The 26,811-nt window shown below is 39.8% G+C and overlaps 1 protein-coding gene across 8 annotated transcripts in view; it reads left to right on the top strand.

The window, feature by feature from the left end:
- INPP5F (inositol polyphosphate-5-phosphatase F) overlaps positions 1-26,811 on the top strand; it is a 96,511-nt gene that overhangs the window by 24,457 nt on the left and 45,243 nt on the right. For all 8 annotated transcript variants that reach the window (XR_011493524.1, XR_011493522.1, XM_070482175.1 and 5 more), the window contains exons 2-3: positions 8,129-8,209; positions 25,730-25,866. Coding sequence is in view for 6 of the 8 variants with exons in the window: in XM_070482160.1 (XP_070338261.1) it covers positions 8,129-8,209; positions 25,730-25,866 (218 nt within the window). In the remaining 2 variants the exon portion in view is untranslated. The remainder of the gene's footprint in view (positions 1-8,128; positions 8,210-25,729; positions 25,867-26,811) is intronic.

The following is a 26,811-nucleotide window of genomic DNA, read 5'->3' as shown; positions in this document are numbered from 1 at the left end:
CTGTGTCCATGCCCAGGATTCGAACTGGTGAAACCCTGGGCTGCTGAAGTGAAGCCCACGAACTTAACCACTCGGCCATGGGGCGGGCCCCAGGCCTTCCTCTCTTGTCTCTTTGTTGGTATGAGAAGCCATGGGCACCTACTAGAGATTTTAAGATACTTTAAAGTTTCCCAGAATTTTTAGGTAAGTCTTTCATTGTGAGAAATCATGCTCATCATTTATTATATTTATTGAAAGATAAATGCTTTTATTAAAAGTGGCTGTATAGCAAAGACTGGTGTTTGGGGGTTTCCTTTAAAAACAATAGGGGCTGGCCCCATGGCCAAGTGGTTAAGTTCACACCTCCGCTTTGGTGGCCTGGGGTTTTGCTGGTTTGGATCCTGGGCCTAGACGTGGTACTGCTCATCAGGCCTTGCTGAGGTGGCATCCCACATAGCACAAGCAGAAGGACCTACAACTAGAAGATACAACTATGTTCTGGGGGGCTTTGGGGAGAATAAGAAAAAGAAAAAAAGAAGATTGGCAACAGATGTTAGCTCAGGTGCCAATCTTTAAAAAAAATAAATAAATAACTGAAAACAATAAAAACTTAAGATGTTAGTCTTATTAAAAGTCAGTGAAGGGGCTGGCCCCGTGGCCGAGTGGTGAAGTTTGTGCGCTCTGCTGCAGGCGGCCAAGTGTTTTGTTGGTTCGAATCCTGGGCACGGACATGGCACTGCTCATCAAACCACGCTGAGGCAGCGTCCCACATACCACAACTAGAAGGACCCACAACGAAGACTATACAACTATGTACCAGGGGGGCTTTGGGGAGAAAAAGGAAAAAATAAAATCTTTAAAAAAAAAAAAAGTCAGTGAAGAGCCAGCCCTGTAGCCTAGTGGTTAAAGTTCAGCAAGCTCTGCTTCGGGGCCTAGGTTCGGTTCCTGGGAGCAGAACCACACCACTTGTCTGTCAGTAGCCATGCTGTGGTGGCTGCTCACATAGAAGAACCAGAAAAACTTACAACTGTACACAGCTATGTACGGGGGCTTTGTGGGAGGAAAGGAAGAAAAAAAGGAGGAAGATAGGCAACAGGTGTTAGCTTAGGGCGAATCTTTCCCTGCAAAATAAAAATAAATGAGTAAATGGAAAAGATTTTTTAAAAATTCAATGAAAATAAGCAATTGGTAGGAGAAATCCACTCTTGGGTTTGCTCTTTCATGCTTGCTTTTACTCGTTTATTCATTTGGTTCAGTAACTATTGAATGAGTGCCTGCTATGTGTCAAACACTGGGCTAGGCCACAAGTGTACGGTGGTAAACGAAATAGGCATAGAATTACATGAACTGATAGAAGCATTGAGACTTAGTAGTCTGTCTTTTAAGTGGTTAGTTGAAATGGTACATTTATTATAATTATTTATATATTAGGAGTTATTTCTACCTTTTATTTATGTTTTCTATTTATTGTGCTTTTTTCTTCTTTTTTTTTCCCCCCACCATCTTTTCCTGTCTTCCATTGGATATGTCGAATTTTTGTCAGGTATCTTTCTGTTGCTGATTAAAAGTTATACATTCTTTTTATATTCTTCTATGGTTTCTCAAGACTTAGGACTCGGTACTTATTTTCTCATACGTAACTAGAGTTTACCTATATCCATGTCTTTTTCCCAAGCTCTGTTTTTACGTCTCTTTAGACTCTTCCCCGTCTGGATTCTCTGTCTCTCCAGTGTCGGTGACATAGAGGAGGGAGGAGCTGGCCGTCGTGCTTGGTTTGCTGGTTGGACTGGAACTGGGTTGCTGGGACTGAGACTGCCTGTCTGGTTTTGGGCTGCATTAGAGCTGTAGCTCTATTTTTCATACTGTGAGGAAACAAAATTCTGGGGTCGTATCTTGGCGTTGAGATTTTCATAAAACGGTATTACCCTGAGAAGGCGTTCAGGAATGATGGCCTTACCATAAGATTTAGTAAGTCAAAAGCATATTGAAGTTGGGTTTTTGTCTTTTTAATCTTTTCCTTTTTTTTTTTAAGGCCATATTGTAGACCCTTGATGTAAATATCTTCGAGGAGATTTATCAAGTGGTAGGAATCTGGAATTTTAAATGCATATGCATTTCCCAACTTGAGATGAAAGTTATTGAACATTCACATGCCAGACGTTGAGCTGGACACTTTTACATAATTCTCCCATTTAATCCTCATAAAAACCCTAGAAGTTAGATGAAATTCCCATTTATGACAGAGGAAACCAGAGCTGAAAGGGTTCAGAGACTGCAGTAGAGCTCCGACTCTCCTCCTGGGATGCCGAACCAGGCTGTGCCCACATCACACCCACATGTCTTGACTCTGTCCAGCCTTCCAGTTCCAGAGTCAGCCCCAGGCTGCCCTTGTCCATACTCCTGTCTGTTACCTGAATCTTTGCCCTTAGGCTTGTGCTCTCCTGTCCGTCCTCTACACACTGGTCCTTGTGTTCAATCTGAAATGCAAATCTGCCCTGTCTGGAGATAACAGCTCCTGAATTTACTGTCTGTTCTCCTCCAGAGCTGGTCCCCAGGTTCTGGCTTGTGCAGCTGGAATAATGGTGGCGCACTGAAAGCGCCATACAAATATAAAATGAGAGTGTTAAATGTTCATTACCTGAGAATTTGGTAGGGAAACTTTTGGTGGTAGAGGTATGTTAGAAAGAGCCCTGGACTGGGAGTGGGAAATGGTGTTTTGATTTTGACAAGCTGTGTAATGTTGGTCACTTTACCTCTGCCAGCCCTGATGCCTTTATCTGAAATAGAGCAGATGACTTTAGCTTTGCCATTTTAGATAGTGAACCCTTCTAGCATGTTTTCACTGCAAATTATCTGACTTCACTTTGCCTCTCCATTACATATGATACCTTTATTCCTCTATTCAGCATCTTGGAGCCTGCTGTGTACCCTGCACTGGGCCATAAAGCTAAATGACTCTAGGTCTCAGTGAGTTTCCTGTTCAGTCAAGGAGACAGGCAAGTCAGTAATTAGGTGCGTTAAACGGAAAGAAGGTGCCATGATGGAAATGTGAGCAGGGTTCAGTGGGGCTGCAAAAGAGATCCTCCTGATCAGTTCTACTGGGTGGGTGGAGTGGGGAATGTGTCAGGGAACACCCGTGACCCTTGTTCTGAGTCTGGAATGAAGAGCAGGCAGAAGTGGGTGTGGAGCAACATTCCAGGCCCGGCCTGTGCACACTTCTGGGTGACTGAAGGAAGACCAGGATGCCGGGGGTGGGAGGCAGGAGGAGGGTGGACAGGACCAGCCCATGCAGGGCCTTACAAGCCTTTCCAAGGAATTTGGACTTTGTTCCTAAGGCTTTGGGGAATAGGAGAAGTTATACGATAGGATTAGCAATGTTCATATTTATTCCTTTTTATGCTTAATATATTTCTTTCACAATATTAGACAAACTAGACTTTAGGGCAAAGAGCGTTATTTGAAATAAAGGCATTTATTACATCCTGATAAACAGAGCAGTTCACCAGGAAGATATAATAATCCTGAATCTGTATATGCCTGACAACATAGTCTCAAAAAATGTAAGGCAAAATTAAGAAGGAAAAAATGGAAAAAAATACACAAAGCATAAGATTTTTAAAAAACAAGGCTTCTCTCAGAAACTGTTAGTTTAAGCAGTCAAGAAATTAGCAAATACATAGAGGAGTTGAACAAAATAATCAACAAAGTTGATGTTATGAGCCCTTACCCCAAAGTTAAATAGTGTGTTCAAATGTTTGAGGTCCATAGTGAAAAATACTTAAAATCATGACCTGGTGAACACATACATATATGTATGTTCCAGAAACAAAAGTTTCATGAAGTGTTTCCTTTTCCATGGTGCAGTTTTTCAATTTTCTGTTCTATTCTGTATCATTGCTCTTACTGTTTATCTTCTTATACAAAATATAAAGTGGATTTTGTGACCCACTAATGGATTGACACTCTTTTTCTTGAAAATACTGAGTTAAAAAAATATGCTTTTCAAGCACACATAGAACATTTACAAATTGCCGTTCTGGATTCCCCTCACCATGCCAAGCCTCTGCTACCCCCATGTTCCCCTCTGTTGTTCACCCTGCTAAAGCAAAGATAACTTTAACTCCTATTTTTACTGAGTCAGGGCCATCTGATACATTCATCTGCTTCTTGTCTCCATTTCTATATTTAGCCTTTCATCTTTTCCTCCATTCTTAGAAAACAGTAGTGTCCTTCCTTTCCAAGGTTAACTATTACACCTGTACTTTTTTTTTGAGGAAGATTAGCCCTGAGCTAACATCCACTGCCAATCCTCCTCTTTTTGCTGAGGAAGACTGGCCCTGAGCTAACATCTGTGCCCATCTTCCTCTACTTTATATGTGGGACGCCTACCACAGCATGCCTTGCCAAGGGGTGCCATGTCCGCACCTGGGATCCGAATCGGCGAACCCTGGGCCACCAAAGCAGAACATGTGCACTTAACCGCTGCGCCACCGGGCCAGCCACTACACCTGTGCTTTTGATTTCATCATCTTCTATTTTCTTTTCCTCCTTTAATATCTCCTCTGGTTCTTACATCTAGACATTTCTCCTTGATCATCCCATCATGAACTCGGTCTTAATGGATTTACCTGGTTCTCTCTCTGGACCTCAAAGATTATCAATGACTATTGTTTTTAGTCATTAGATCACAAAACTTGGTCATCTTTTTAGTTTTTTTCTAGTTAAAATTTTAATTTTCTTGAATGGCTGATGTGTTCACTGGTTTGAAATGCCAAAGATGCAAAAGGGCATTGAGTTAGGAGGGTCTCACCCCATTATCTCCCGGCTGCTGTATACCTTGTCTTTCCTTTCTGCCTTGCTTCCTCTTCCTCTTCTCATCCATGTCCTTATCTTCTCCCCCTCAGGAGAGAATAGACGTTTCATGCCATCTTTGATTTACTCTCTACCTGTCCTTGGTATAGCTTCCTTTGAGGTGTTTCGCGTTCACCTCTTCCTGGGCATTCTTCAGCTCCTGCCCACCCCACTCCCCAAGCTAGGCTAGCTCCAGGTCCTTTCACGTCAAGACTCTTGAAATACCTTCTAGTTCCTTTCCCTGCACTCAATCTCCACTTCCTTTCAATGCCATCAGCGAATCCCTGGCTGCAGTCTTGTCCTGTCATTATCTGCCTGCCGTGGTGTCCAGGAAGTGCAGGCTCATTGGTGTTTTATTCAAGTCTCTCCACAGTTGGCCTCAGTTTACTTTTTCCAGTTTTATCAATTCATTTCTCCACTATACCCGTTGGTCGTCTGTTCTAGACTGTTCGCTCCTTTGTTTTTGTATCTTTTTAGCCTGATACAGTGCCTGGTTCCTGACAGGTACTTGGTAAGTGTTTCTCCGATGAAGGGACAAATTCCAGAACAAACCTTGAACTTTCTTTCTTTCTATATTATTTTCTTGCTGCTTTCCTTATGCTTGCAGTTCCACTTCTATGTAACTGTCCCTGACTGCTTTAGCTCTAACTTTTTCTTCCTCTTCCATATTGCTAGAGCTCATTTGGTACCCAAGGGGTAGAGTCTTACAACTGTGGTCTGTTCACCTGAGGTCAGAGTGCAGGGTACAGATAGCTGGACCTCTTTCCTGCCCAGGGACTTCTGTGTTGGCAGATGTTGAGACTTGGCCTGCCTATTTGAAAAGTCAGATAGGGAGCCTATATGACTCCCTATTGAAAAGAAATCAGGGTGTTTTTAGTCTCTACACCAATGTGAATTCCAGTGGGCTTAGTTAGATTTTTAAAAATTAACAATGAGATCAAATTAATAAATACTTATTGATATTGGATAAGGAATAACTTTTTAAGCATAAAGATAATGAAAAAATGATAGATTTGTATAAAAATTTAAAACTTTGAAAATATTTGCAAACATCTCAAAGAGTTTATGTCCTTAATATAAAAAGAACTCATAAATCAATAGAGAATATAATGAAAAATCGTTAGAAGATATGAACAGGAAAATCATAGTAGAAGAAACATAAGCAGCCAATTTTATAATTAAATGTTTAATCTTACTAGCAAGGAAAAGAAAATAAACATCCTATTAGGCAATAGATGCAATCAAATTAGCAAAATTAAAAAAGAAATTCTAATACTGACAAGAGTACTTTAAAACAAGCATTTTCATATGCTTTTGGCAGAAATTTAACTTGCTTATAACCTTTGTAGAAAGAAATTTCGTACTATTTGGAAGCTTTAAAATTTTTTTGTTTTTACCTACTAATTTTATTCCTAGGAGTCTATCGGAAGATATTAATTAGGGAGGTAAATACAATATTTGCATGGCGTTCATTTATCACAGTATTTTTTATAATAGAGAAGAACTGGAAATCACCTAAATGCCCAGGAGTGAGGAAGTGCTTTCTTAGGTGGAAAATTATGCAGCTGTGAAGTTATAATTTTGAAGAGTATTTTGAAGACTTGAGAAAACACTCATGAAATGTTATAAGAAAAAATTAGCATATAATGCTGTATTTGCAGTATTGTAATTAGGTATGCACACAAACGTATGACCTGAAATGTAGCAGAATAATAATGTTATCTCTGGGTGGTGGGATGGGAGTGATAAAATATTTTTTTCAATTTTATACAGAGTTACTTTTATAATAAGAATGCATGTTATTTAAAATGTAAATATTGTCTTATGGATTAGTTCCATGCATAGCTTCTGAGAGGCCCTGTAGCAGGAATGTTTAAGAGCACAGGCCGTGAGTCGTGCAGACCTGGCTTTAGGTCACAGCTCTGCCCTTGATCCATTGTAGGACAAGTTACTTTTCGAAGGCTCCGTGTCCTCATCTGTAAGCTGGGACCCTGAATACCTAACTCACACAGTTGTCAGGATCAGAAATGATCATGTGTATAGCAGCCTTAAAAACAATTCATTTCTTATTTACTTTTATTCTTGCATTAGAGTGAAGTCAACTTTTTTTTGCCTTCCATTGAATATGTCATTAACAACAAAGATGTTCAAGATACAATAGTCAAAATGCAAACTAGGGGCCAGCCGGGTGGCGCAGCGCTTAAGGATTCGCCGGTTTGGATCCTGGGTGCGGACACAGCACCCCACATATAAAGTAGAGGAAGATGGGCATGGATGTTAGCTCAGGGCCAGTCTTCCTCAGTGAAAAGAGGAGGATTGGCAGCAGTTAGCTCAGGGCTAATCTTCCTCAAAAAAAAAAAAGAAAAAGAAAAAGAAAACTAATTTGGAGACTAAACTGTTAAGTCTGTAATTACCCCATGAGTTACAGATTGATTATAAATTTAAATAAAATTTAAATGGTAATAGTCAAAATGTAATTTAAATTTTCTGCTAAGAGAAATATTGTTTTCATTCTTGCTAATCTTTTCCACCTGTTGAATTACTACTAATGTTGCATTTATCTCCGTGTATGTAACAGCCTTTTGCAACCTGGGTTCCACGTGAGAATAAGTGCTAATGTCTTCAGGCATCCGTTGTGTGTAATGAATTAGCTTCTCTACTATGTGTCTAGAATGGTAGCAGTTATGTGCCATTCTTGGGAGAATTGAGAAGAGAGTCATCCAAATCATTGTTCCATGGTTCGGATGAGGAACCCCGATTGGGATGCCTGGCACACAGCCAGCACTCAATACGTGGAAGCGGTTCCTATTGTTTTTGCCCTAGATGTCACATATAAGAACACTGGCTTTCTGGATTTCTTTGTTTGGTATAGGCTTCTTTGGGAAAGGGTATTTTCCAGAGTGTGATCCAGTAAGTGGACCTCTCTGTGGCGGTTTCTCAGGCCTTGTCTTTGGATCTGGGGCTGACTGTGGCTATGGGCCTGCGATACTCCTCTTATTTGCCCTCCTGGAGTGTACCAGCCTCTTTCCTCCACTGCAGGGCGCCAAAGTACTGCCTCCCATCTGAGTAGAGTTTCAGAATGTCAGCTCTCTCCCCATAGTTGTCCCTGTTCTTAGTCTTATTCAGGCCTCAGATTTAATGCTTTTTCACAAATTGCTTGATAGTAATGTATTCAGTTCTGGATGTTCATAACTGCTCTTTTGGGACATTGATCATTTTTTAATATACTGCTAGAGTTATTGTTTTAATATGATTTCTGATGAATATTTTCTCATGACTGTGTCTTATTTTATTTTAGCTACTGACCTACTTCTTGCCTGGAATCCCATTTGTTTGGGGTTGGTAGAAGGTGTTATTGGGAAAATTCAGCTTCATTCAGGTATGTTTCTGTAACTCCTTAAACCTGTCAAGTTTAATGTGGCATTCTGACATTTTCTTCTTTGAGAATAAATGTAGATTCTGTTATGGCTTTGATTCCTGTGCCTTAATTTTGGATTTGCCCAAAGTGTGTATATTTCCATATAAGTTTCATGAAATAAAACTTGAGAGAAAGGGAGGCATAATATTACAATCCTTTCTTCCTATAAAAAACAAAAACCAAAAACACAACTTATCAAATGCCTACTGTGTGTCAGGAATTGTGATAGTTGGTAGGACACCACAGTGAGCAAAAACTGACCCATTCCCACCCTCATGGAGCTTACAGTTTAGGAGGGAAGACAGACGTCAGTGAGTAATCATTGAAATAAGTATATAATCGTTTGATAATGGTGGTAGGTGCTCTGATAGAAAGATACGCCAACTGCACTGATTTCAAGGGAGAGGATAGTAGGAATAGGTAGGCAGGTGGCAGACCAGGACTGGTTGGCTTTGGATCAGCTGTCCGTTCCTGATGCAGTCACCTCTGACCAGGGAAGAGTATGGGCTTCTTAGTATGCAAATTGCCTTTCCAGGGCAGGCAAATTGATGAAAGGTCTAGGTCATTCACCAAGCTTTCACTTGGAAGGACAGGCACCTGTGCCCTGGGCTCAGAGGGAATTTTGTTTTTGAGAAAATGGATGTTATATAGGCAGGTTCCAAAAAGTCCTAAAGAAGACTAAATGAAATATTTTACACAGTAAATTTAAATGTTTTTCCTTTGGTATCAATTTTAATATGAGTTATGAACTGTGGGAGGCTTTACCATTATTGCTTTGTACTTGGGAGTATAGCTATCTCTGTAATCTTACCTTTTTAATTCTTTTTTTTGGTGAGGAAGAGTGGCCCTGAGCTAACGTCTGTGCCCATCTTCCTTTATTTTGTATGTTGGTCACCACCACAGCATGGCTTGATGAGTGGTGTAGGTCTGTGCCCAGGATCCGAACCTGTGAACCCTGGGCCACCGAAGCAGAGCATGCTGAATTTAACCACTATGCCACCAGGCTGGTCCCTGCCCTTTCTTATTCTTTTAAGATAAAATTATTGAGCATTTTGGAGCTAGGTTGATTTCTGGATGTTATAAATAAGGCATATATTACTAGAGATGATCTAATTTTCTTTTGTTAGATTCTTTGGTTGTTTTTAATATGGAATTTTTTTTAGATAGGAAAAGATGTTTATCACAGCTATATGGTATAGGTTGTTGCAAACAAACACATATATATCTTCCACCCAGATTAAGACATGAATCATAACCAGTGTTTTTGGAGCCCTCACTCTGCTTTTCTCCAAGTGTATCCTGCTTCCTTTCCTTCAGGAGAACCTGCCGTTTTGCGTTTTGTACTTATTCCCTCGATTTTCATTATTGCTTTTATTACATACCTATTCCTAAACAATATGTTGCCAGTGTTTGCTTTGGGGGATTTTATATAAATGATATTAAACAGTTTGTGTTCTTTCACTTCTTTTTTCCCCCACTCAACTCTTTATTTTTGAGATTTATCCATGTTGATGTATGAAACTTGAGTTCCTTATTTATACTGTTGTATGAATATATCATAATTTGTCCTTTTTCCTGTCATTGAGTGATGATTTTTTTTTTAAAGATTGGCACCTGAGCTAACATCTGTTGCCAATCTTCTTTTTTTTTTCTTCTTCTCCCCAAAGTCCCCCAGTACATAGTTGTATATTCTAGTTGTGAGTGCCTCTGGTTGTGGCATGTGGGACACCGCCTCATTGTGGCCTGATGTGTGGTGCCGTGTCGGCGCCCGGGATCTGAAACTGTGAACCCTGGGCCGCTGAAGCAGAGCGCACAAACTTAACCACTTGGCCAGGACCTGGCCCCTGGGGGATGGTTTCTTTTTTGTTATTAGAAATAATACTGCCATGAGCATTGTTGTATATTCTGTCTTTGGTAGTTTTTTAATTCTTTCAATACAGAGTAGAAAAGACATTGTGTAACCAAGCTAAGTATTTTAGTAACTCTCCCACCTGTCCACATTTACATATGTTTTTAATTCATTTACATACTGACAGGATAATTTCTGAGTGTTCTGAGTTAAAATTCATTTTCTATTGTTTAAATGAAGTGTATGAAACTTTTGATTTATTTTTCTTCAATTTCACTCTCATCTTGGAGCAGTGAATAAATCACTGAAATCAGTCAGGAGACTGGATTCCAGCTTTATTTATTAGCTTTGAGATATAGGGGAAGTTACTTACCATCCATTTCATTTGTCTACCGCTGTGTGACAAGCTACCCCAAAAGCTAACGCCCTAAAACAACAACAGTGTATAACATCTCACGAGTCTGTGGATTGGTGGAGAGGCTCTTCTCTCTTCTGTTGGCTGGGTCATTTCACATGGCAGCGTTGAGCTGGGGGTTTGCCTGGGGTGTCTCAGTTTTCTTTCATGTAGCGTCTCTCTCCATGTATCTCATCTTACAAGGCTTCTGCTTTGCGTCCTCAGTCTCACTCAGTCTCTCTCCTTGATGCCTGGATATCCTGTCAGGGTGGTGGCTAGAAGACAAGTCCCACTGTGCAAGGGCTTATCAAGCCTCTGCTTGTGTCACTGAGCTTGCTAATATCACGTTGGCTACAGGAAATCACACAGCCAAGCCCAGAGCCAGCATGAAGGACTTCACTGGGGCGTGCCTTTCAGGAAGAGTTCTTTGGGGCCACAGTGTCCCTGAGCCTTTACTTCGTAAGCAGTCAAACGAGTAAAAATAACTGCCCTCTTTTTTTCCCCAAGGGTGAGGTGAGTCTCAAATGAGATAAATATACCTGACAATGCTTAATAAATTATAAATCACTATTTTATCAAGACTCTTTTGTTGCAGATACAAACCTATCAGCTTATGCAAAACCAGATTTGTATAAGGAACCTAAGGGACCAAAACCAAGAAGTGGACACTGTATGAGATCTGAGAGTACTTTTTGGGGGGGGCAAGTGGTATCTGACCACCACTTCTCCCTGTACATCTCCTTTATTCTTCTCTTCTTTTTGGCTTTCTCTGTTTCTGTGTAAGTAGGACAGAATTTCTGCTCTTATGTGATACTCAAACCAACTTCAGCCCTCAAACCAACTAAGATCTGATGTTCTCTACAACCACGGGAGACTGACAAATATGTTACTGGTTGATGAGTTTATGATACTGTGAGAGTGTGGTCATCTCTGTGGTCAGTCCCCGTTTGTGTGTACTTGCCCTTCTTGCACTGCCTGCCTTTCTTTGGACCAAAAACAAGTGGTTGGTAGGCAGTGAGGGTACCTGTTATGTAGGATGAATTGGAAGAGGGAGAGGTGGGGAATAGAGTGAACTGGAGAAAGAAAATATAAAAAAAAGGAAAGAAGGGCAGGGAAAGTATCTCAATTTTTCTCTCCTAATCTCTCTACCTTTTTTTTCTCTTGTCACATCACTCATATAAGATTTGACTGTTAAGAAAGGGAGTGGGGAGGAAGCAAGGAAAATCTTTTCTGGGCCCTCTTCTGCTCTTGTTTCCCTCACCCACAGAGAGAGCTGCAGCTCCACCCTGGTGTGTCACTCCACCCCCAGCTCCTTGCCCTCTGAGCATCTGTCTTACTCTTCTCTCCTTCCCTTTCTTCATCCTCTGTCCTGGGACGCCTCATCTCCTCCTCTCCCCTCCCTGTGCCCCGTTAAAGCTCTTGCTCTGGCCACACCATCAGCTTGGCTGATGGGAGGTGTGCTCCTGGTATGTATTAGAACTGAGAGAATCACTTTAGGTGCCTTTTCCCATGGGAGCATCTTACCTTCTGGGGGTAGAGGAGGAGGGGTATAAAATGTCTGTGCTTAAACTCACTCCTGTTTCCCTCCTACTTATTCTCTACATATTCATGCACAAATTTTTGTTCTTGCCTAGTGAGATGGGAACATAAATTTATTTGAACAGATGTCATTGACAGTCAAAAAATGGCGTGGGTGAGCCCTGCCACTGTTCCTGACTGTCACTGAACTCTGAGCTCTGTGGAGTGCAAGCAGGCATGATTTAGGAGCCGTCTTAGTTTGCTAGGGCTGTCATAGCAAAGTTCCCCAGAGGGGGTGGCTTAAACAACACAAATTTATTTTCTCAAAATTCTGGAGGCTGGAAGTCCGAGAGCAAGGTGTCAGCAGGGTTGGTTTCTCCTGAGGCCTCTCTCCTTGGCTTGTAGATGGCCACCTTGTCTCTGTGTCTTTCCATCGTCTCCTCTCTGTGTGTGTCTATGTCCAGATTTCTTCTTATAAGGACACCAGTCATATTGGACTAGGACCCACCCTAATGACCTCATTTTAAGTGAATTACCTCTTTAAAACCCCTGTTCTTTAAAGTAGGGTCACATTCTGAGGCACCTGGGGCTTAGGCCTCCAAAATATGAATTTTGAGGGGACATAGGTCAGCTCATGACAGGAACCTAATGTCCACTGGAATGCTTATTACAAAAGCGTGTCAAAGAGAATTCCCACTATTGCTCCTTAATCTCTCTTTCACAGTGAGATAGGCCATTCTCCGAATAGCATTGCCTGGGCACCTGCCTAGAGCTGGACTTACCCCGAAGATCACACCGTTGCCTTGGGGTCAGGTTACTTCATTTAAGCCTCAGTTGCCAACTCTAAGTCAAAGATGGTTGCACCTCCTTGATACAGTTATTGCGAGATTTAATACAACTCAAAGTGCTTGGCATGGTTCCTGATAGAAGTAAGCATTCTATAGGTGCTGGCTATTATTTTTTTCCTTAGTTTTAAAAGTAACTTAGAGATGTCAGATATTCCACTAGAGAACCATGTAAGTTCTATCTATACGATTTTGAACAAAAATTAAACTTGGACTGTTTTTTCCAAAAATGTTAATATTTGCTAAAACTATGATGATATTAACATGTCATTAAAAGACTACATAGTGGGGATTATAAAAAGTAATGTTTTTAGTGGTAAAATATTAGTAACATTAGTGAAGGTTATATTTCATAATCCACACACTTCTTTTACAAAATGTGTGGTGGAAGAACTTTAAAGTTATTTGGCTGTGGTGTCCTTTGCTAATCATTGTCCTTCCTTTTAGCAAGTGCTGCCAAAAATTGTTCTACAGCCCTGGTGCCTAGGGAACGCCGTTGAGATCCGCAGCTTTTTCTTTGGTGTGGCGGCCTCTTCTCCAGACATTTGCAGGCAGGTGCGCGCCCAGTCAGCGTGTGCTGTAGTTCATCTCCCACAACTTGAATGGGTCTGACTTTGGTTTGATTGGTTGGGGTTTACTAATGAGGAACAGAAGGTAGAAGTGACATGTAATGTGTTAAATAGATGAAAGAAAAGTAAAGCTCCATGAAAAATCAGCAGTTTTTACTTCTTATAGTATTCAGGAGGAAATAAGAATGATAGTCAAATTCTTATCACAACTGTAATTACACATTTAATTTTTTGTTTTCTTCTTTTTTGACTGTTCCCGCTCTGGAGGATAAACTCCAAGACGGGGGCTGTGTCTGTCTTGCTCATTCCTGTGTCCCCTGGTGCAGGGGCTATTCAAAAAAATTCAGCAAGTGTTTATTGAACAGATATTTATGGAGTGCCCACTGTGTGCCAAGGCCTGCACTCGGTGCTGGGAGTTGCAGGGCAAGCAAAACCCAGAGCTTTGAGGAGTGTGGAACTGAATCCTAGAGACAGATGTTAATTACCCGATCACATAGTTTTATCATTAGACTTAAGCTTCTGAAGAAAAATGTGGGATGTTGTGAAGCACATGACAGAGGGCCCTGATTGGTGGGGCTGGGGGTCCTGGATGGAAGGCCTCCACGAGGAAGTGATGTCTGAGTTGAGGTCTGAAAAATGAGTAGAGATAATCTGCACTGGCCAGGGTGATGGGCAGGGGGTGAGAGGAGAGATGGTTGTTGGCCGAGTAAGCGGCTGTGCAGAAGCCCACATGATTGATGTTTTTCCTCTCTTTATTTTCTGTAATGTTGGGGGGAGAGCCTGTCTTCACACACATATCTGTGAAAAGACTGCTTTAGGCTGGAGACTTGAAACGGATCATAAAACCTCTTTAAATTAAAGATTTTGAAGATTGAAAAGAGCATAAGCTCAGTTAGGGTAAGACGTATCTGAATATAAAAAGCAAAAGAATATAATCCATGATATATTCAGAAATAGTTTGAAGAGAAAATTGTCAGGAGTCTTGCTTATTTTGGCAGTGGAGGCTCTTGGTTTAGTAGTTAAGTGAATTACTGCCTGTAGTACTGAACAGCCACAGTCCACGCAAGTAACTCTTCATTAAAATGCTACTCGCCATCTGCTGTTCCTCCACTTTTGATGTGGAGGAAGATGTCTCAATCGTTAAAATGATAAAGTGTTTTATGCATATGGTTTAAAAAGTGTGATTTTAGTCATCTATGACACCTTTCTTGCTATGACACTAATGACATGAAATATTTTATATATTTTAGTGATGAATGAGTTGAGTGTCACTAGCATTGCTTTAGTACTTTTCCTAAAAAACCATTGGAAAACCCCACTCCTCAGGGGCACTGGAGAAAAGGGAAGAGGGGCCTGGCAGGACCCCTGCGGAGCTCTCAGCCTCTGCTGGAGGCCTTCTTCTTGGCATGCCTTTAGATATTGCTTCTGTTCAAATACGGTTTTAATTGTCTGTGTACAACTACACTGTGAAAGAAGTAGATTGTTTTATTGTCTACTGACAGCTCACCTTATTAAAAACATGTAAAGATTGTGATGATGGTTGTACAACTCTATAAATTTATTAAAATCATTGGGTTGTATACTTAGAATGGGTGAATTTTATGGTTTATAAATTGTATCTCAATGAAACCATTAAAAATATTTAAGTCAGAAGATAGCATTTATTGTAGCTTGTTGTCATTCTGATTTTATTCTTAATTAAAAAATTTGAAACATCTACTTTTTGGTAACTTACAGGTGATTTTTTTTCATGTACTGAAGTTGCTTTGAGGGAAGTATTCTAAAGAAACAGTATTATTTGTGACATAAAATTTCTACCAAAATAGAAATGATCTAAAATGTAATTCAAATACAGTCATTTTATATGCATTTTGGCATTCATGAGGATCTCAGAAGTATTTATTTTGGAGGTGAGATTTTCTTGGTGACTAGATTGTGGCTAACCCTTAAAAGATTCTTTAAGTGTAGTTTAGCTGACCTATTCTATTAACGGCTCTAGGTCTTGGAAGAAGGCAGTATGTGGTGGGAGAGATTCCTTTCTTTGGCATCTTCTCATCATCTCTCTTTTTTGCTTCCCTCCTCTTCCTTTTCCTCTGGCCCCAGGCACCTAGGTGCTGAATGGCCTTTACCTCCTCTCTTGGCTCCCCTTAGCCTGTTCCATCACTCTGTGCTTCAGAATTTTCCACCACCTCCCTTGTCCCTAATCTGAGCTCCAGTCTCCTTGGTGCAGATGCTTCCACCTCCCAGGTAGGAGCAATGCTTGAACTAGGCAGACAAATGTGAGCCATAATTCTGAGCTCTCCCAAGGTCGGCAGATGAGCATTCTTCTTATTTCTGAGCACATCGCTAACTGGCTGATTTTTATATTTTCCGGCAGAGAGATACTTTAGACGCAGGCCAACTTGCCTCTTCTGCTATTCCACTGTCATCCCATTTTTCTAGTTATAAACCCATTTGTCCTTAAACTCCAGTTGTTTTGCCTCAATGATTCCTATGGCAGTGATATTAAAAGATTTTAGCATCAAAAAGAGAAGAGGATTGTTAAGGTGAGAGTGACTGGCTGTATGTATGGGCTACCTATAAAGGTGCTTTCTATTTTTATTTCCTCCTTTATATTCTTCTTGAACTTTCTATCTTATTGAACATTTTGAAGTGATTACAATCAAATTATTATCAGGTCTAATTGTGTTTAAGAAAGGAGATTCTTGATAAATATAATGAGTTCTCACTTACTTAGATGTGACCAATATCAGCCATCCAAGCAGAAATTGAAGGTCATTCATTAGATTGACTTGGTTATCAGGTTGTTACAGCCTGTGGGCTTGGGTCCCCTAATCTGGGGGCAGATCGTCTCCAACCTTGAAGCGTACTTATGTCACTTCTCAAAGCAGTAATTTATCTTCATGATGACAAACCTGCATCATGAATAAAAATCCCAATTATACTTAGTATACTTAATGTACTTAATAGGAAAGTATATTATATCTGAAAGTTTTCAATAAACATATAAGAAAACATGTTAGCTCTTTAGGAGGATAAGCTATAGTTAGCTGGGAAATGTACTTTTATATAGAAATTATTGCCCAGTGATCCTTTATAAGTTAGACTTTTCTAGTTTTCTAAGACTATTATAGATACAAAAGGTTTTGTATTTTTATAGAGTATAATAGATTATTTCCTTTTATGGCAGGTCACTATTAGAGATTTTATTATTAGGATGAATTTAAATTCATCCTAAGTATCACAGGCTAAGCTGAATATGTTTCTGATTCCACCATTTGATACTTTTGAAATGGAGCCTGTTAAAACTGTCTCTTTGGGGCCGACCCGGTGGCATAGTGGTTAAGTCCGCAGGCTCTGCTTTAGAGGCCCGGGGTTTGCCAGTTCAGATGCAGGGCACAGACCTGTGCACCACTTGTTAGGCCACGCTGTGGCAGCCTCCCACATAAAGTAGAGGAAGATTGGTACGGATGTTAGCTCAGGGCCAAATCTTTCTCACAAGAACCGCCCCCCCCCCCAAACAACAAAAAAAACCCTGCCCCTTGCCCTAGATGCTCTCCTTATGAGTCATTGTCCATTTTCTGTAAACCCAGACTAAGGAAACTTTAGTAGGTAACAGAGCAAGCAACCAAGAAACATGGAGTAGTTACTGTGTGTGGAAGATGAACAAATAATAATTGGCTCGTTAGTCACTTGAGAGCATCAGAAGCCCGATGTGATGTGCTTTTAGCTTCCTGACAAGGAAAGAGCAGCACTACTGTGGTGGTAGTGTTATTGTAATTCCTCTTACTTGGTGTACAGTGCTCCCTGAAATACGTTCAGGGATGCATGGTGCTTTATTTCCGTTAGGGAAAAAAAGCATTCTCTTAGTGTAGTTTAAAAAAACAGAAATGGCTTTAAAAATAACACAAAAAATTACGTTAAACATACCATGAATTTATATGTTTAGTAGAAATTTAAATTCACGTGTAAGTTTGCATAACACCTACTTTATAGGCTCATGCTCATACTCATTTAAAAGTGCTAACTGGCCAACTAATAGCTTATGCAATGGATATCATTGAAGTAGGTTTTATGCACACTTTGGTCTGAATTTAAATTTCTACCAAAGATTTGTTTAAAAAAAAAAAAAGAATTCTTTAAATTGGAACATAATTTATCTTGAGATAAGCTATTAAGATATCTGAATTATTAGATTCTCTTAGAATGTATAGTTTGTTATATAATATAATGGATAATTTAAAGATATTTCATATGTTTAAAAAAATGAGATCAAGAGAAACTAGTCAGAGATTCTGTTTCTGACAGCAACAGACTAGCAGTATTTGAAGAGATAATAGCCAAGAATTTCCTAAAATCAACTATAAATACAAGTCATAGTTTCAAGAAGTGCTTTGAACTACAAGGGAAGAATAAAGAAAACCACACTTAGGCACCTCATAATAAAACTGATGAAAACTAAAGACAAAACATCCTAAAAGCAGCCAAAGAAAAAATACACATTAAATTCAAAGGCATGTAGTAAGCCTTGATAGAAATAATGGAAGCCAGAAGACAGTGGAATGGTATCTTCAAAGTGTCTGTCTAGAATTTTATACTTTCAAAAATTAAGGAAAATGAAGACTTTTGAGACAAACTGAGAGTATTCATCACTAGCAGTATCTACACTAAAAGAAATACGAAAGAAAGTTCTTCAGGAAAAAGGAAGATGATTCCAGATGGCAGTGTAGAGTTGCAGAAAGGAATGAAGATCCATGGAAAGAGTTAATATGTTGGTAAATTTAAATGAATTTGGCTTTATATGAGGTGTAAAATTAATGCTGAATTAAAATATATAATGATAGTAGCAATAGGGAGTTAAAAGAGGTTGGTGTTCTAACTTCCTTTCACTGTCCAGGAACTGGTAAAAGTACTAGTTAGAGTTCATGTTATCATCCCCTACAAAATAACCACTAACAGAATAATAAAAGATTGTAAAAAGTTAATAAAGGGGGAAATGGAATATTGATCATTTAAAAATTTAAAAGACAAGAAAAGACAGGTATGTAGAACAGGTGGGACAAATGGTAAATAGATTCCTAAATATGTTAATAATTACATTATATATGAATGGAGTTAATAATTAAAAAAACAGGTTTTCATACTAGAACACCAATAAAATCCATCTATAAGCTGCTTTCAAGACAAACACCTTGGTTATGTGTGTACAGAACAGTTGAAAGTAAAGGGATAGAAAAAAGGTAAACTGTGCATACACTACATGCTGAAAACTGATGCAGCCATCCGAGTATCAAAGCAGACTTAAGGCAAGAAGCATCGAGAGAGACATTTCAAAAATAACAAAAGGTTCAAATCACCAGGAAGGTATAACAGTCTTACGTTTGTATGCACCTAAACATGACCTCAGAATATATAAAGAGCAATGAGTCATTTGGCTTAAATATATTAGTTCAGCCAGTCAGTTTGAAATGACAGAAACATGTAAGTATTCTTATTGTCAGCTTGACCCAGAAGAAGGGAAAGATGGGCCAACTATAATCTCCTTTCCTAATTCTCTTTTTCCTTCTTTACCGACATATCTCCATCCTCCGATAGATCTGTTGCAAATACAGACTCCTCAGTGGCTCTTTGAGGCATAATTTGCAGAAGCCCTTCAAGAATTTAAATATTTGTATTTGAATATCATGTTACAAGCAACTTTGGAGTGTATGGTATCCACCTGTGTCTTTGGGATAGTTTTTTTGTTTTTGTTTTTGAGGAAGATTAGCCCTGAGCTAACTGCTGCCAATCCTCCTCTTTTTGCTGAGGACGACTGGCCCTGAGCTAACATCTGTGCCCATCTTCCTCTACTTCATACGTGGGACGCCTACCACGCATGGGCTTGCCAAGCAGTTCCATATCTGCACCCGGGATCAGAACCGGTGAAACCCGGGCCGCCGAGAAGCGGAATGTGCGAACTTAACTGCTGTACTACTGGGCTGGCCCCTTTGGGATAGTGTTTATTGGCATGTGGACATAATTATAAATTCTACTGTGCTGGCTCCTCCATTCGCAATTGGCTGTGAGTGTTAAGGCCGCGGGTGCTCTCCACTTTGCGGTTTCCCAGCCTCTCCTCCCGGAGCTTGAGGAGTAGGGGTCCTAGGAGAGGTGAAGGGAGGCTTTGTCCTCAGGAACATAGTCCGCTGTTTTGGGGCAAGCTAAAGGAGGTAGACACGTGAGAGTTGATAGCAGACCCACCATCTCTTTTTATTTTACCTTTGGTCGTAACATGAATGTTTAGAGAGAGATACAAAGAAACTGGAAAGTGTTCAAAAAAGCAGTCAACACAGAACCTACAAAATAGATTATGGTTGTATCCTGCAAAAATAAGCCCCTTTTTTTCTCTCAAAAATTAAAATCTTTGAGGGGCCGGCCCTGTGGCGCAGCAGTTAAGTTCGCACGTTCCGCTTCGGTGGCCCAGGGTTCGCTGGTTGGGATCCCTGGTGCGGACATGGCACTGCGTGACAAGCCATGCTGTGGTAGGCGTCCCACATATAAAGTAGAGAAAGATGGGCATGGATGTTAGCTCAGGGCCAATCTTCCCCAGCCAGAAGAGGAGGATTGGCAGCAGATGTTAGGTCAGGGCTACTCTTCCTCAAAAAAAAGAAAAAATTAAAATCTTTCAAACTATCCTATTGAACCGGTTCAAATTAGAACCAGTCTTTGGGGGCCCAGCCCCGTGGCTGAGGGGTTAAGTTCGCGCGCTCGGCTTCTGCAGCCCAGGGTTTCGCCGGTTAGAATCCTGGGCGCGGACATGGCACCACTCATCAAGCCACACTAAGGCGGCATCCCACATGCCACAACTAGAGGGACCCACAACTAGAAATGCACAACTATGTACTGGGGGGCTTTGGGGAGACAAAAGAAAAATAAAATCTTTAAAAAAAAGAAAAAAAGGAACCAGTCTTTGGAAAAGGTGAGCCAGAAGGAAAAAGAAACCCAGAAAAGCAAAATCATTTCCATACAGATGTTTTACTCCCTTCAAGTGTCTGGCACATAGAAATATGTGCTGCATATGTGTTTCTGTCAGTAGGAGCTCTGTTAACTGAAACTCACTTAAACCTATTTACCAGATTAACCAACATGCCCGCCTGTTGGTGGATGCCTAGATGCTCTGAAGGCTGGTGGCTGGTGGGGGACTGGGTGGGAAGCCCTCCTCCTTCCTGTGGATCGTGGCGTGTGTTTTTTCCCAAACTTGTTTATACCTGTTTTACTCTCTATTGTAATTACATAGTTGAAATAAGCCCATCAACTATAAGTGCAAAAAGAAAGACTTCTTGTCTCTATGAAAGCTAAATTGACTATTTAGGAAAGACTAGATAAAGCTGTATTGCATAAAAAAAGAGTAAACAGCACTGAATACCCATCAGTGGCTCATTCTCAAAGAAAAGCTCTTGGAATGTTTCATATGAAAAATAAAGTTAAAAATTTTTTTTTTTTAATTATTTTTTAAGCTCTCAAGTTAAAAGGACTAATGCCAAGAATGGTAACCAGTTGCTCTGCATCTCTGATAGTCTCCTTATATGAGAGAACTCACAAAGTCAGAGTTGGTTTAGATTTAAAGAATTTCCATGGAGGGGAGAGTACTGGTCAAAGGGAACCTTAGTTTTATCTGTAATGTTTACTTTTTTAAACAAATGGAATCTATTCATATATTCCCTATATAATTAACATTAATGAAAATGAAAAGGACTGCTGGGTACTCATTGGTGGATCAAATGCTTATCTTTTCTGTATGTTGGTAGGATGGATAGCCGTGTCGAGAAATAGGTAGATGCAATACTTCCTAGAAGTGAGGTCGTGAATAGAGCAAAAACATTATTTTTACTAAAATTTGATGAAAAATATTTTTGATGGAAATCTTTACCCCACAATTGTTTATCCCTTTTTAATGAGTCAGTTACTGTATTGGGCAAACAATTGAATCTTTTCCAGGACTATTGTTTTAGCTTACTTTTCAAGATAATCGCTTCCTACTCTGTTTTCTTAGCTTGCTGGGGAAGTCAGATTTCCTTGTCTGTCTTTTCCTGGAGAGCCAGTGTTACAAAATTGACTTTTTTCCCTATTGTAATATGTTTAAAAAGTTGAAAAACTATCTTTATGCCAAAGGACCTTACCAGGCTAAATTACCTTTGCCACTTGGTTACACTGCGTGTCCGTATCTCAGTGTGGCAGCTTTGACTAAGGCAAGTTTCTTTTCCTGCTGGGTGATGTAAGTGAATACAATAGCCTGCGTTGGTACTTTAAAAAATTTTACTACGAAAGTATGCCTGATGGATACTGGGATTGCTAAACAAATAGTGATGCATTCTATGTTTTTTTTAATCTCAAAACTCAAACTATAAAAAATATATTTGGATCATTTAACTCTGTAACTCACATTTTCCTTCTTGCCAGACTTTCCAAGCTTTTGGGGGTGGTGGTTGTATTTTGTTTGACCTAAGGCAGAATAATTATAGGAATAGAGAGTGCTGTTATTTCCCATGAGGTTTTTTGTTTGTTTGTTTTCTAGACTCAGTGATTTGCCTGGAAATATCTCAGCGTCCAATGCAAAATTTTCATTTTCTTTCTATTGTGATAATTTTAATTATTCCTTTGAACAGTACTCCAAACAGCTACATCTTTTCACTATTGTTGGTAGATTTCAAGAACTGATAGGTTGTCCTAGCTTAACCTCTGTCTTTGGCAGAAAATACACTTTTTAGTTTTTTATTTTCTGCTCCAGTAAGAAAACCTCCTAACAAGTTCTTTTGTTCTTTAGAAGGAGTTTTTTTTTTTAAAATTGAGATGTAATTCACATACCGTGAAATTCAACCTTTTAAAGTATACAATTCACTGATTTTTAGTAAATTCACAGGTTTATCATATTCCACATATCATATTTATCTGCAAATATTTCAGTATGTATTTCAACACCATTTATTGACACGCTATCCCTTCCTTCTATGTCATTGTTTACTAGATGCCCATATACGTGGGTCTGTGTCTTTTCTGTTCTATTCTAGCATTCATTTGTCCCTTCCTATCCCGGTACCACATTGTTTTATTTACTGTAGCTTTGTAGTATGCTTTGCTATCTGGTAACATTAGCTCTTGTAGTAATAACATGAATTATAAAAATTACTGTTTAATCCTCATAGCTACTCTCTGAAGTAGGCAGTTTTATCCCGTTCTACAGATGAGAAAACCAAGAATCAGCGCAGTAAGTATTGTGCTGTGGAGTGATGGAGCTAGAATCTGAGTCTGCCTTCTGACCTCCAAGTCCAGAACCGGAAGCCTCTCTGAAGAGGGAAGGCCACTGTTTACAACATCCTTTCCTGTTTTTTGAGATCATTTACCTTATATTTTCTCAGATGTAATCTTCATTATAACTCCCGAGGTATATTGAAGTTCAATCTGTTATATTTTTTTTGAAGAAGCCCCTGAGTTTTTCACATTTTTTCTGTATGAGTACCTAACTAAACTGTAAAAATATGCGTATTTTATTTTAAAATGTATTTGAGTTTATAAGTTGAATTTCGGTGTTGGCAATACCAATGTTTTTGTGGAAAAAGGTATATGCCTTTTGGTCTCCAAGTGAGTTCGCGTATGGGGTAAAACCTCTGTGTTTGAAAGTTAATAACTTTGTATTTTGGTGCTATACCATTAAACGGTTTGTTGGAAGGACATTTATCACATTTGATGATGCACATTGTTTTTGTCATTGCTGTAATTTATTAACTCATAATTTGCAGTGTTAATGTGGAATGAATCCAGAGTAAACTGCAGCAAGAAAGCGTAAGCCAGGAGGAGGGCTTCCTAATGTTGGCTTGTCGGTCAGCTGCCAACACTCTAAATTGTTCAGTGTAAAATAGGAATTATTCCTGTGAGGTTAAGAGACCTGTGGTAAGGATTTCTTTCTTTCTTTTTTTTTTTCCCTGCTTTATCTCCCCAAATCCCCCTGCTACATAGTTGTATATCTTAGATGCAGGTCCTTCTCGTTGTGGCATGTGGGACGCCGACTTAACATGGCCTGACGAGCGGTGCCATGTCCACGCCTAGGATCCGTACTGACAAAACGATGGGCCGCCACAGTGGAGTGCACAGACTTAACCACTCAGCCATGGGGCCGGCCCCAGGATTTCTTTTTATTTAACAAATGTCTTGACCTTCAGCAGTGTGTTATGTGCTTTATTATGTGTTAGGTTTATTAAGTGTTAGGTGCTTGGTAACCTTGATCCATCCATGCCTGAGACACATCTCAGCACATGGGAGGTCCTCGGTTAATGTGTAATGATAATGAATAATGAAATAGCCTGTAAGAGTCTTGAAACTTTGGAGTAAATTTATACCCTACTTTATAAAGAATTATGAAATGTTTCCAAACATTTGCATTTATGAAATGCCTAACGCACATCTTCAAAGCACTGTCTCTAAAATGAGAGTTGATTAATATTGGGGAAAAAAATAGGGGAAATTGAAATACTGTATATCTTTTTAAAAAATATTTTTTCATATGGGAAATATATACCCATCATGTTACTTTTCTATAATAAGAAATTCCTGAAACACTTGCAATTATTTTTATTTTTGGTGCTAACTAGGTAGTAGTTTTGTAAGACTGTAACATTATAACCTGAAAAACTGATTTTGCATGCTGTCTTTCATAGACTGTTTCTCATTTAATTAAAAATGTTCTGTGTGAGAAGTAAAAATTTGGGTTGGAAAGATAACTACTGGGCCTCTGTGTTTTCTTTCCTTCTTTCTCTTCTATTTATTAAAGATTTCTTTTGTTTTAACCATCTCCCGCCCCTGCTGCCCCCATTCTCCTCAATAATATTTGCTTATTTGCTCAGTCCTAGTGTTTACACATAAAGTAGTTTTGGAATTGCTAACCCATACCCTTCTTTTTTTTTGAGGAAGACTGGCCCTGAGCTAACATCTGTGCCCATCTTCCTCTACTTTATATGTGGGACGCCTACCACAGCATGGCTTTCCAAGCGGTGCCATGTCCTCACCTGGCATCCGAACCAGTGAACCCTGGGCTGCCAAAGTGGAACGTGTGCACTTAACCACTGCGCCACCAGGCCGGCCCCCTAACCCATACCCTTCTGAAAAACAAATTCACTAACCAGAGTGCAATATTGTATACAGTTCTTTTTGTCTTTATCCTTATAAAATACTGTTTTTCAAAGTTAGTTAGATGAGCTTTTCTTCCCTGTCTCATATAGTGTGGTTATATTTTCCATCTGTAGCAGAGTTGGGTTACTGTTTGCATTCATTTTGGGTTCTCCTAACATTCTGGTTGATTTGAACTATTTATTTTTGAGGAGACGTGAAACATTACCATGGTTCTAAGAGAAGTATACAGAAGGGAAAAACTCAGAGAACTGTCATTTCCCCTGATCCCATGTCATTCCTGTTTCCCCCTTCTTCCATCCCATTTCTGCCTACCCCCTGTAGGTAACCAATCTCATTAATTTCTAATATGTCTCTCCTCTTGTCTTTTTGTACAAATGAGCAAATAGATGCATATTTTCTCATATCTTCTTTCTTACACGAAGGGTGGCACATTCTAGATACTCTTTAGTATTTTAATTTGGTAATATATCTTACCATATGATTATATCCTTATTATGTATATTAATAATATATCTGTTTATCCACTTACGATATCCAGGAAGCACTCCTTATCATAGAGTGAGGCTAATTCCTTTTTCACAGCTGCATAATCCTCCACTGATTGGATGTGCCATAGTTGTTGGTTTAACCAATCTCCTATACCTGGGCAGTCAAGTTGTTTCTGGTATTTTGCAGTTACAGACTGCAGCAATGAATAGACTTGAGTGTTGTACTCTTGTGTTGTGTATCTTCAGGGTAAATTCACAAGAGTAGGATTGCTAGGTTAAAGGGTAAGTGCATATGTTTTGTTGGCAGGTATCACTAAATTCCCCTCCAGAAAAGTTGTATCCATTTGTGTTCCCCCCAGCACTGTATGACAGTGCCCATTTTCCTGCAGCCTTGCTAGTGAATGTGCTGTCATATGTTCTTATTTTCCCCAATCCGATGGGTGAGAACAATACTACTACAATTTAGTTTATGTTTCTCTAATTGTGAGTGAGATTGAACATCATCTCACATGTTTAAGGGCCATTTCTGTATCTTGGTTGTGTGCTTTATTTTGGAGGGTTGTATCTAATGCACACTTAGTGGTGGTTAGGTTGTTCACCCCAGCTTGCCAGGACAGGAGCACTTTATAGATACCAGCCATTGACTTTTCTGTTTCAGATCTTCCATGGTGGCTTATTTTAATTCGGCAGAAAGCATCGGTGGGCAAACTTCCAGGAGATCATGAAGTCTGTAAAGTTACCAAAATTGCTGTGCTGTCACTTTCTGAAATGGAACCTCAGGATCTTGAGCTAGAGGTAAGGTGAAGTCTCAGGAAACTGTATGGAAACTTGATATAAATATTATAGTAAATATGAGGATTCGGTTTAATAGACCAGAATCATACAATTTTAGAGCTGGATAATATCCTTAAAGTAATTTAACCCTGTGGTTTTCAAACCTTACTTTAGTAGTGGAACTTTTGTTTGAAAATCTGTGAAATCCGGTCTGTAAGATGCATAAAAGCAGGGCTACTTTGGTTGAGGTGGTGACGGGGGGAAGAGCTCCTTGGGGCCCTGCTCACGTGGCCTCTGCTGGAGAGCCACCTTCTGCTTCCAGGGGCCCCAGGACTCTGCACAGTATAGTTTGAAAACTCCTTTTTTTGGAGAGGGGGGAGTCGAGAAGATGAGGTTTAACTTTTTACTATGTCTTCTTTTCTTTATATTTCCTGAGATTATTCCAAGCATGTATTTCTTTTGTAATGTTTTTTTTTAAGAAAGAAAAACCCCTGATCTAGTGTGATCTTTTCATTTTCCAGGAGGAAACCAAGCCCACATTATTGACTTAAGGCCAAAATAATCAGATTGCCCGGCGCCGGTGTTTTTCACCACACTGCGCCACCGCCTGGTAGAAGTAACCCATGAAAGTATTTGTATCACGTCTGCTATTGGTGTGGGGATGTGGCTTCTAGGGATGTCACACTCTGCTATAGTCCCAGCTTATCTTGATCACTATGTGATGTGCCAGGCAGGCCCTGAGGGTTACATGGATTATCATATTTAATCCCTTGGACCGCCCTGTAAGGTGGGTACTGTTAGGATTCTTGGTGTACAGATGAAGAAAGGAGGCGTGGCAGGAGTTAAGTCACACGGCTGGCACATCGTGGGGTCTGGATCCGGACTCAGGCTGTCTGGTCCTGTAGTGCTGTGCTGAGCTGCCTCCCTGTTATCCGAACAGCAGGGAACAGGGAAGAGCACCCACTC

Source organism: Equus asinus, chromosome 2 (assembly GCF_041296235.1).
Source record: "Equus asinus isolate D_3611 breed Donkey chromosome 2, EquAss-T2T_v2, whole genome shotgun sequence".
Classification (NCBI taxonomy): Eukaryota; Metazoa; Chordata; class Mammalia; order Perissodactyla; family Equidae; genus Equus; species Equus asinus.
Note: the sequence above shows the minus strand (reverse complement) of the source record. Positions and strands in the feature narration are given on the sequence as shown.